Source organism: Fukomys damarensis, unplaced genomic scaffold, assembly GCF_012274545.1.
Source record: "Fukomys damarensis isolate Sample0158 unplaced genomic scaffold, DMR_v1.0_HiC HiC_scaffold_9, whole genome shotgun sequence".
Lineage (NCBI taxonomy): Eukaryota > Metazoa > Chordata > Mammalia > Rodentia > Bathyergidae > Fukomys > Fukomys damarensis.
In genome coordinates, this window is record NW_022900921.1 from 23,735,247 (window position 1) to 23,747,514 (window position 12,268).

The following is a 12,268-nucleotide window of genomic DNA, read 5'->3' on the forward strand; positions in this document are numbered from 1 at the left end:
GACTACGACAGCACAGAGAGAAAGAAGGGATGGGAGAGAAAAGGAGAAAGAGGAATAAAAAGAGAGAGAAACAATTAAGAGAAATAAGCAAGAAAGGAGCTAAACTCCACAATGGCAATTTGTGAAAATACCACAACACAGAAAGTAATTAGGTGTGAAATTGAATGAGAGTTTTGTTTCTTTTAAAGTAATAGTTTTAGTAAGAAAGGAGACACAGGAGACTAGGGAATTCCAGGGAGGCTCTGTGAGGCTAAGAAGTGACCTTGGATTGCTCACCTTCCCGCCCCACCCCAGTGCCTGGCACTGATGCCAACGAGAGAGGACGGAGCCATTTCTCATGCACTCTGCTTCTTCAAGGAGCGCCTTCCTGTGTGTCACTCAGCCCCACAGTAACCCTTTCAGTTAAGCACCTTTCTATTCCTCATTTACAGAAGTGGAAACTGAGGCACGGGCCAGCTAGGCGACACACCCAAAGTCACCGTGCCAGTTAAGCAGAGCAGAGCCTGGCTCACCCCGGACCCGGGTCCTTGACTCCGGGCCTCACTCCCCCAAACCACCCTGAGGCTAGAGTTTTCAGGGGAACACTCAGCCCACCGTTCTCCAGAAGCCATGCGACTCACCAGTAAGGCGTTCCTATAAAGGAATCTCGTTTCTGCAGAGTTTTCAGATTCTTGGCAGACACACCAAAGTCAGCTGCAAGACAAAATCCCAGATGAAATATTCGAGGACATTCCTCCACCCACAGCCCCAGGTGACGAGTCTGTGATGTGCACTCAGGGATGTGCACTGCACACTGACTTCTATCCAGAAAACACCTATTGTGAAAACAGACTGAGAGCTGTGCATGGTAATCCCAGCACTCGAGAGGCTGAGGCAGGAGGATCACAAGTTCTGAAACCAGCGTGGGTTACACAGTGAGTTTCAAGTCTCCCTAAACTACATAGTGAGACCCTGTGGAGCGGGGGGACAAGCAAACAAAAAAAAAATAAAAACAAAAAACCCCAGACTGAGCTGGCCACTTTCCTACCTCACAGGCTTGGAAACTGGCATGAACCTTTAAGAAAGCAAATTGTCAGGTAAATTAGAACTTCTGCCATATTCATACTCCTTTGATCCAGTTCATCAAAGTAGCATTATAGTAGTAACAAATTTTAAATTGTTTAGCTTTTTTTCTCCCCAGGACTGGGAAATGAACTACATTTAGGGCCTTCACACTGAGCTACATCCCCACCTTTTTTTATTTTCTATTTTGAGACAGGGTCTTGCTAAATTCTCTAGCTAGGACTTAACCTTACCAATCCTCCTGCCTCTGCTTCCCAGAGTACTGGGATTGCAGGCATACACCGCCACACCTGGCTAAGCGTTTTTGTGGCAGTTCTAGAGATTAAACCCCAGGCCTCCAAGTGCTGTCCTCCACGCTGTCAGCCATAGACACCATTTTTAAAACTTTCTACACACAATATATGGCCTGCCTTTTCCTTTTTCAGAAAGGACTTAAGACTGTCTCCGCCTCCATACACTCTTTTCCCTGTCACACACACACTTGGTGAAAGATTAAATAGGAAACTAGGAGAGGAAGAAAGGTATAGTAAAAGTTAAACAACTGAAGAGGTTAAGAAAAAATGATATCACCTCATGTATGAAATATTCTGTAGTCATTAAAATTAGTTCTGAAGTATTTAATGTGAAATATTTTATTTCTACATTTATTTTTATTCATAAAGTGAGGAAAAGGGAAAATTTACAGTTGTATACATCCTGTGGTCAGATCACAGCCCCTTCACCCCCAAAAGGCCAAAGTATGCACTGGGAGACTAGTGGAAATTCACTGAATTGGTTAAGCGGGTGCCCGTGGGTGGTGAGGCCAGACAAGGTTCCTTCCGCTTTCGGGGTTCTGTAACGGTCATGATGAACATGTATGGTTTTCTGGACTAAGAAAAGACAAAGAGCTGGGTGGGAAGTCGAGGCTGCAGTGGGACCAAAGCAAACTAAGCCAGGCTTTCAGCTGTGCAAAGCTCATGGAGGAAGCAGGGAGCTGTGCTAATCACCGATGTCCCCGCGGGCTGTCTAAGGTGGGGGCGAGGGGCTCAGAGCTCACGGCAGGAGCGGGAGGAGGAACAAGGGAGGGGTCCCCTGACAAGCCCTTCCCCCCCCCCAGCCTTCACGCCAGGGGTGGAGACACAGCCATCACCCTGGCCTGCCTCCCAGGCAGGGGTGAGGCAGTCCGCTCAGGGAGAGGGCGCCAGGGGTGGGCACAAGCTGGCCAGGGGGACCAGGAGGGACAGGACAGCATGGCAGGAAGGGACGTGGGAGTGGAAGCAGATAAAGTGGAGACAGGCAGGGGCCAGGACAGTCACAAAACCTCTGAGCCTCAGTTTTCCCATGTGCAACATGGAGAGGCTGATGTGCAGAACCGATCTGTAGGGCTCCCCGATCACGAGACAGCAATGAACAATGACAGCTACCAGCCAGGCTCATGGGGAGCTCGCTGCACACGTGGATGAGTGTGTTGCTGCAGAGGGCACTGAGCCAGGTGTGGGTGAGGCTGGGCTGAACCTCGGCCCCTCGTGGGAGTGACCAGGAGACTGATTACCTCAGCCCTCGGCAGTGCTGCCTGCTCAGCATCGCTGGCCAGAGGGGAGATGGGGTTCTGTTACCCCACAGGTTGGGGCCAGAAGCTATTGCAGGTGAGGTAGACACGCAAGCCAGCTCTGCTGCTGACCAGGGTCCCCCTTTGCCTGCCCAGTCAGCCTGGGCCCACAAGACTGGTTCCCCTGCAAACCCCAATGGTCACCGGCCTGTGGTCCCAGGCCAGGAAATCTCTCGGGAACAGCACCTGCCTCCCAGACCCAGGGGAGGCTCCAGAAGCGGCCCTCAACCCTACCACCATGGGACTCCAAATCCCTCCCTGATATGGAGAAGAGAAAGAGAAATCACCAGATTTCACAACACACAGTTGGGTCCCAGGGCCCTCCCTGAAACAAGTACCAGCTAGCTTTCTGGGTAGCTGCTACTTCCCCTCCGGCCCCAAAGACAGAAACCAACATGAAGCGGGGAGAGAGGACAGCCCCTCCTCGCGGCCCAGCAACCTTGGGCTTTTCCTGTGAAGCTGCGGGGGTAGCCTGAGCGCCCTGCTCCAGGAATGGCTGCTCTTCCATGAAAATGCATCTCCTTCTTCTCCTCCAGCTATAAAGCAAATCAGAGACAGGGCAGCAGGGACTAAAGGACTTCCCTTTATGGACAATAACTTGCATAAGGAAAGAAATAATTTCTGCTTCACACACAGCTGTATCTATCCCCGGCACCACAGCTGGAGCACGAAGCCCTCAAGTCTACGGAAGGAACATTCACACAGACACAAGTAAACGAACACTCGGCCCCTGCTGCAATCCCTGCACCCACCCAGCGGCCCCTCATCCACGGTTCTGCTTTCCACAGTTTCAGATACTTGTGGTCAATCTGAAAATACTACACGGAGCATTCTAGAAATAAACAACTCATAAACACTAAAGAACTTTTATTATAGTATATTGTCATAATTGTTCCACCGTTATAGTTGCTGATCTTTTGCTATGCCTATTTTTTTTTTTTTTTTAGACAGGATCTTCTTTTGTAGCTCAGGCTAGCCTTGAACTCACTATGTACCCCAGGCTAACCTCAAACTCACAGGGATCCTCCTGCCTCAGCTTCCCAAGGGCTGGGGTTACAAGTGTAAACCACCATGCTCAGCAACTATGCCTAATGTATAAATTACCTTATTGTAGAAATATACATGCATAGGAAAAAGCATAGTATACATTGGATTTGGTACTACCTGTGGTTTCAGGTATTCTTTGAGAGTCTAGGAACATATCCCCCCACTGTATTTTTTTTACAAACTAGAGTTTTTTCCCATTAAGTTTACTGGTACATTTAAAGCAAACAATACAGTTAGATTTATCATTGGGATCTTGTACCTTTACATGATATATCTTGGTTTTTAGATTTGGGGGGAGGTACTGGGGATCGAACTTGGGACCTTGCACTTGTGAAGCAGATGGTGGCACCACTGAGCTAAACCTCCAGCCCTAGATTTTTTAAAAATGTTTGACACATCGCTACAAGGTTATGGCTCTTCTCAGCTTTGAAATTAAAAAAACAATACGCAGCCCTAAAAGAATTAGGCTGCAGGTTGGGCGGGGTGGCATACAGCTATGATCCCAGCACTCAGGAGGCTGAGGCAGGAGGATCACTGCAAGTTTGAGGCAAGTTTGGACTACATAGTAAGTTCAAGGCCAGCCTGGACTACACAGCAAGATCTTGTATCCAAAAAAAAAAAAAAAAAAAAAAGGATGAGACTGCATTTGAAATTGGTTCATTTTCGCTTGATCGTTTTTGTGGTGCTGGGACAAGACTGCCTTGGGACACAGTGACTTTTTTGTCTGTGACATACTGTCTCAAACATGTCACAGAATAGAGAACAGAATATATTGTAAGATTCCTAGCTGGGTGTGGTGACGCACACCTGTATTCCCAGAACCCGGGAGACTGAGGCAGGAGGATCGCTGTGAGTTCGAGACCAGCCTGGGTTACATAGTGAGTTAGAGGTCAGTCTCAACCTCATAGTGAGACCCTATCTCAAAAAAACCAAAAGATAAAATAAAATAAAATAAAATAAAGATTCCAGCTGTATTTTAGAAGAACAATATATGCCTTATGTGTACTTGCTGTGCCTGCACTCACGTACACACACAAAAGGTCTGGAAAACTGCACGTCACACTGCACAGCAGTCACCTCCCTGAAAGTGGGATTTCATGGAGGCAGCACACAGAGGGGCTTTATCTTTTTTACTTTCTGTACTTTTATCTTCTAGATTTTCTTTTCAACGGCATGGATTGTTTTGGGGGTTTAAAAAACAAATGCACTTAGCAACTTAAATTTGGTTTTGTGGGTTTTTTCTTTCTCTCTCTTCAGTAAAATAAAACCCAGGATGTGGTGAGCAAGAGCCTCACATTCTGCTGGGGGAGGTGTGAGCCGGCGCACCACGGGGAAGCTCCGGGACTTGGCCGCAGGTGTGAACCACTGCACACATCCAACAGCCCCCCCTCAAAGACTCCTCCAGGTTTGAGGACAGAGAGACAGGCGGCAGGCATGGCATTGTCACAGTGCGGATTCCAGCACAGGGCTAGAGCAGGCAAAACGGGTTTTATGCATGCGTGGAACACAAAAGAAGCACTAAAGGGCCAGGGATTTGGCTCAGTGGTTCTGCTGCCTGCCTCGAAAGTGCAAGGGCCCTAGTTCGATCCCCAGTACAAAAAAAAAAAAAAAAAGAAGAAGCACTAAACTAATCATATTCATGAGAGGCATTTAAGGGTATGGGGGAAGTAAGCTGACATTATTCAGTTTTTAAAAGCAGACTAGGGAAGAAGTGAACCAAGTCAGGCACAGGAAGACAAAAATACTGCAGGTTCTCACATATGTGGAAGGTCAGGAAGTTGATCTTGATAGGAGAGCAGTGGTTAGCAGAGCCTGGGAAGGGGGCTGGGGAGGGAGGAGGGGAGAGGGAGGTCCCAGGAGAAAAACTCCAACATCCTGTTGTAGTGCAGGAGCATAGCTGGTTGATAACTAACTGTATTCATTTCAAGATAGCTAGTAGAGAGGGTCCCTGAATGTGCCACACAGAAACGACTGGTACCCTGGAGGATGGACAGGCTGGTTACCCCGAACTGGATACTATACACTGCGTGCTTCACGGAAATGTCACACAGTACCCCATAAAGACGTACAATTACTCCATGTCAATTAAAAATAAAACATAGCTCAGTGGTAGAGCACTTGCCTAGTGTGCATGAGGCCTAGGTCTGACCCCCTAGCATGGAAAATAAATGAACACACTTTCTTTTTTTTTTTTTGGTACCGGAGATCGAACTCGGGCCCTTGCGTTTGTCTTTGTAGTTCCAAGTTCTCTATAGGGACCATTTATCTATCTACTCATTAATTCTTGTGTGTTTTCTGATCACCAATACCAAAGCAATGCTGCTTATTAAAAATTCAACATTTACAGATTTAGAAGTTCCTATAATCCTAACAGAGATAAAACATTTAAGACTATATAATTCTATATTTATTTACTAAAATAAAAAGTTTATGTAAATTGCATGTAAACATACTTGTAATCCTAGCACTCTGGGAGGCTGAGGCAGGAGGATTCCAAATTTGAGTCCAGCCTGGGCAATTTATAGACAATGAGACCTGCCTCAAAAAATTAAGAAAGAGCTAGAATGCAGCTTAATGTGAAGGCCATAGGTAAATCTCCAGTTAAAAAAAAAAAAAAAAGATTTAAAGAATATGTAAATAAAAATATACAAATATTTTTATGTAAAACTTTCCCTCAGTATCCACATAAGATTGGTTCCAGGTTCCTGGGGATTGAACCCTGGGTCTTCACATGAGCTCCAACCCCAGTCCTTTTTTTGTCTTTCATTTTGAGACAGGATCAGCTAAGTTGTTCAGGCTAAGTTCTAACCTTGTGATGATCCTCCTGTCTCAGCCTTCCAGAGGGCTGAGATTATAGGCATCACCACCACATCTGGCCTACCCTGGAATATTTCTGATCCACAGCTGATTAAATTCAAGAATACAGAACCTGGGGTTTTGGTAGGTAGACATAGTTGCTTCTTATTTTTAAAAATGTAATTAGATCAAACATATTACTTCACAGGCAGTCTGCTCCCCTTCCCCAGCACTGAAGTACACATCACTGCTTGTTATCTGAGACAAAGTCTTGCTATGTTACCCAGGGTCATCTTGAACTTGTGGGTTCTTAAAGATTCTTCCTGCTTCAGCCTCCCATGCTGTAGGCATGTGCCATCATACCTACCATGTACTCTGCACCTCTGTAAGAGAATACATTTTTCTACAACTTAATTTTCAACAGCTAACAACGATTCCATTGTATGCCTATATCATAACATTTAATTAATCCTCTAGTGGCAGATGCCCACTTGGGTCATTTGTGATTTCCTGCTATTCTATTGTTGCAATGAATGCCTTTATGCCCACTATTTATGTATAAATATCACATATTACCTTGGGAATAGAAAGTTCTACACAGTGTAAAATGTATACCACGTCAGACATGCTGTACAAAGACATGAGAATCCCTGACTAACCCAAGACACAGCAGCATCCTCCGGATGGTCCCAGGCAACAGCTGAGTCACAGCAGCTGGGTTAGGGCAGGGGCACAGCGCTCGCCTGACACTCTCGAGCCCTTGGGTTCCAGCTGCAATCAACTGATCCATCAAGAGCCAAACTGCTGCCCCCTGTGCTCGGCACGCCCCTCTCCTCCAGGAAGCCCACCCACATCCAGCTCCCATCTGAGGTCTGAGATGTTGCAGGTGGCTCTCCCTGAGCAACGGTGAAGAGCCACACCTAGTTTTACTGGTAACTGGGCAGCTGGTGTAAGTGAGAGGGGTAACCATCCCCCTACAATGTCACAATGAGCCACAGTGCTCCCACCGCTCAGGAAGTGAGAGCCCGGGATGCTCAAGTCCTGCATGGTGAAAACTGTCCCTTCCAAAATGCCAGCAGTGCCCTCGGGAGACAGATAAGGAAGCAAGCCCTGGGAGGGCTGAGACCCATGAACCTGGAGTGGGGAGGACAAAGCAAGGCGCCTGCGACCTTGGGCCTGGGTCCCAGGGGCTTCCTTCCTCTGAACATAGTCGCCCGCTGAGCTCATTAGGAGAAAGGCAGAGCTGCCTTCCTGGGGGTGTCACGGAATCAAGCCAGGCAGGGAGGTGAGAAGACTCCAGTGTTCTGGCAAGCACACTACCGATCCCCGTTTCCTCATCTGTTAACAGTGTGTCCCAGAATCCAGCTGTGAGACCAAGAATTGCCCTGGCAAGGCAAGATAAGGTTCCTTTCATTCTCTTTAGGTTTTAGGCAACTAGAGACCTGTGGCGACTTGACATTGTTTTTTCCATTTGTTCCCCTTTATCTTCAGCTCCCCACCGTCACTGGCTCCAAGACTCTCTTATCTCCACAACACCCCAATCTCAGTCACAAATATATGCTGCTGTTCTTGCCTCCCACCTCAGTGTGTCTGCCGAGGCTCCCTCTTATCCCCTCTTCTGGGCCTGAATGATTCTCCCAGGCAGTGCCAGGTTAGGTGGACAACAATTTCTTCCAATCCTCTTCCTCTCAGGAAGAGAGGAACCCAGGAGGGGAAGGTGGCTTCCTCTACTTCACTCCCTGACTCCACTCTCTAACCAGGACAGACTGACTACAAACTTAGCCTGTCAGAGAACACCTCTTTATTGGGCATCATTCATTGGCCCAGGGATCTCCATGTGAACCTAGCTGGACCAATCAGAATGCTTCACTGAGATCACTGATGTTAAAACCTCCAATGGTAAGATTTCGGTTCATCCAGCAGGTGAACATCTCACCGGAAGCTTCCAGGAGAAGTGCTGGTCTGAGAGCCTAACCAACACACAGAAAGGCAGACGCTAGAGCCACAGTCTTGGCAACAGTTGTGTTCTAGGTTCCAACGAATCATGAGGCCCAGGGATCTCTCTTACTTGATTTCGTTCTGTGCTATTCACCTTTTCCTGTCGGCCTTCATAGAAGATGAGTCTTTACTGTTTAGCACTGAGAGTCTTTAATAAAAGCACGACAGAGCCAGATGTCCTGGTTTGGACCCCAGTTCTTCCCTGTCAGCTGTGTGACACTGAGCAAGTGAATTAACCTCCCTAGTACCCATATCCCTCTTCCATAGCATGCTATCGGTGGCCTTTGAGGATTAAGTGAGTTGAGGCTATACGTACCCAACATTGCTGAGTGCTGTAATTTTAGTTTCTATAGCTTTAGTTACCCATGGTCAATCAGAAATATCAACTATCGGCCTTGACTCCTCCAAGAGACAGAGACCACATTCTCATGGCTTTTATTATAGGTCATTGTTGTAAGGGTTGGTTCTATTTATCATTCATTATTGTTAATCTCTTACTATGTCTAATTTATAAGTTAAACTTTATCAGAGGTAGACAGAGTATGTACAGGAAAAATCAACATATATACAGTTTAGTACTTTCTGGGGTTTCAGGCAGCCTCTGGGGGCTGTGAACACCTTCCTTTTGGAAAAGGGGAACTAGGATCCTAATGTTCTGGGACAAGAACCAGGGATGCTGGGCCAGGGGCAGGTGGGGTGAGAGGTGGGGGGCTGGCTCCTGACTCACCCACGCCCCCCAGGCATCCCGCAGAGCCAAGGGCTTTAGGGTTCGGGATCCTGGAGTCGTCAGGGAGTGAAGAAGCAATGCTAACGATTTATTACTGAATACCTCCTGTGTTCCAGGTTCAAGTTGGGTGCTCGGATTTTTAGGCCAGTTGAGACCTGTGCTGGAGCTTCAAAGATCCAAAGTAAAATTCACCTCCCATCTTATGAGAAGGACCTGGGTGAGGAACTCCAGTGTCTTGGACAGTGCGTACACTGCACCTCACAGTAATTCTTTGGGGACATTCCTCAGCCCAAGAAAGAAGTTTCAAATTTGCTGGGCCTCTAGGGTGTGTCAGGTGCCCACGAGATGTTTGTCTCATTGTCATCCAACCAAGTTCCTGGGGTAGGAGATCACTGCACTCAGAGGTGGAGGAAAACAAGGCTCAGAAAGTTTAAGTGACTTGCGAAGTGGCAGTTCCAGGACAAGAAGACAGATCTTCAGACTCAAAGTCTATAGCCCATGAATACCCTACATCTCAGTCAGCAGACACACTTTCTCTCTCTGCACCACTGATTCTCACCCATCAATCCAGACTCACTTCTTACTCACCCAGCACTGCAGCTTGTGCTACAGCAGATAACTGTCAAAGGAATCCCAGAGGGAGCTGGAGATCCTAGACAAAAGTAAATATTTAACACGAGGAAGGAGCAAAATGCTTGGATGCAGAGAGGAGGCTGACCCTATGCCTCTGCCTCCAAGTACTTTCTATTTGATCCCAACTGTCCTAATAGCTCTGCAAGGCGTTCTATTGTTCTACCCATTGTACAGATGAAAGAAGTGGGGCTTGAATGGCTAAACATGACCCGCAGACCCCAGAGCAGAAGTGGCAGGGGCAGGATCTAAAGCTGGGCAGCACAGGCTGTCTCTAATGAGATCTGCAGAGCACTTCTTTTCTTTTCCTTTTCTTTTTGTTCCCGGGGATCGAACTCAGAACCTTGTACGTGCAAGGCAGGCAGCAGCATCACTGAGCTAAATCCCCGGCCCTGCAGAGCACTTCTCTTAGGCAGCCCTGAGCAAGCTAAGGACATGGGGGTAGTGGTGGAGCTCCAGGGTCCAAGACAGTCCTGAGAAGGTAGGAAGAGGTCAACAGATGCCACTTAGCCTTCCAGGCCTGCTTCACCGCTACCTGATTCTACAGACTGAAGCTCAGCAGGGAGCAGGGCAGGTGTTCACATCACTGTTCCCAGGGCCCCATAGGAATTGTGTGAATATTCATACAACTCTCCCTGAACTTTTCTTCTTTAACTGGCTTCCTGGTTTTCTCAACTGGCTATCTCAATGCGCCCCTCCGCCTCGCTCCCCACCACCAGTCTGCGATTCATGAGTGTGCTCAGTGCGCCAGTACCCTCCAGATTTAGGGTGCAACTGGGCCAAGGCAGGAGCAATGGCATAGAAGATGAGGAGCCCACTGGGCTTGCCCCAGATGGCAGCCATGGGGCTGCATTCTCTACCTGCCCACCAGGTTCGGAGCAGTCCTGGCCCTGGCTGTGTGCATCTGTATCTCTCACTAGAGCTGAGTGTTCCCTGTGACTCTGCAAGAGCACCCGTGACTCTCTTCTGCCCCTAGCACTCCCTGATCTAGCCCCTCCCAGCCCATTCCCTCTATCAGGAATGGGGCTGTCCTCTGGCATCTGTGGAGTCAGGAAAGCCAAACTCAACTGCTCTCCCACCTCATAGTAGGATCTCAGGTGCCTCAGTTCACACTAGACCTCTGCATCCTCACCTGTAAAATGGGCATGGTCCCTACCCCTGCGATTGCTCCTTGCCGTGTGATACTGAGAGGGTACATACAAAGTGTCGTGTCTAATGCCTGACACCCATGGGGACTTCATCGACCCAGGAGATGTGTGTAGTTGTTTTTATCATCATTCTTCCTCAGATACCTTGCTATTTCTCATCCCATGCCTATATCCACAATTCTTTCTTCCTGGATCACCCTGCCCAGGCATGTCTATCTATCTGGCAAATACCTAACCATCTTTACTACCCACTCCACGCTTTCCTCTCACACACAGTTTCTTTTGCACTCCCAACTCCCAGGCCCAGGTCAGGAAACAGAACTCCCGTCTCTGACACTCCCCGAACCAGCACCTGCTCCTCGGCCAGCAGCCCTAGGGTTCAGCCCTGGCTCTGTCCTTGCCAGTTCTGTGACCCAGAGCAAGGGCCCACCCTCTCAGGCCCACACAGCAGAGATGCTTCAAGCTGCCCTCCCACTACACAGGGCGGCTTTCATTGATGATGTGCTTTTCCATTCCCACCCACATTACGACCCCTGAGGTTCGCACTCACAGGACTCCATGCTGATACAGTTCTTTGTGGACATAATTAAAATGTGCCGCAAAGACATCGAGGCAGTCACTAGAGCAAGAACCAAGAGTGACAGTTCTGTGTTGGAAGGATGGGACTGAGAACATGGAAGGACAGATGAACTGTTTACCTATCAGTGCACCTCTCTCTTGTGACAGATATTCTCTTCAAGTCTCCACCTCTACGCATCCTTCCAGCCCACAGGCATCTGGGGTGACAACCTGGCCATTTGGTGGACCTTTCCGGATGAGACCAGAAGCACTTTCCAGCTTTCTCCTTTTAACCTGTACTACACAGGTTTTATATAATAAGCATTTGTGTTTCATCCACTGACAAACCTCCAGACTCTCTAAAAGCACCACTAAGGCCTAATTACAATGCAGAGTAAAGATAAGGCCAGTTCAAGGAGAATGTCTCAGGGAGAACAGCAACAGGAGGCAGTTGGAGCAGAGGGTACATCTGTGTCATTTAGGCTAAAGAACTTACTGAAAGCACAAGAAAAGAAATGATAAAAAAGACCGATACACTGTTGGCCTTCTGACTATTTCGCATGGGTTCCACATTTGTGGATCTGACCATCGGTGGGGAGAAGCACAACACACTTCTGGGTATCTGCCTTGTTCTCCACCGCAGGACACTTAGCTGCAGCAGCCCTGGCCTCCACTCACCCTACATTGTCTGCAAATGTCAGATGTCCCCAGAGG

The 12,268-nt window shown here is 48.0% G+C and overlaps 1 protein-coding gene across 4 annotated transcripts in view; it reads right to left on the minus strand.

The window, feature by feature from the left end:
• Stk10 (serine/threonine kinase 10) overlaps positions 1-12,268 on the minus strand; it is a 122,924-nt gene that overhangs the window by 50,497 nt on the left and 60,159 nt on the right. For all 4 annotated transcript variants that reach the window (XM_010622168.2, XM_033761630.1, XM_033761628.1 and 1 more), the window contains one exon: positions 621-693. In XM_010622168.2, the coding sequence (XP_010620470.1) occupies positions 621-693 (73 nt within the window). The remainder of the gene's footprint in view (positions 1-620; positions 694-12,268) is intronic.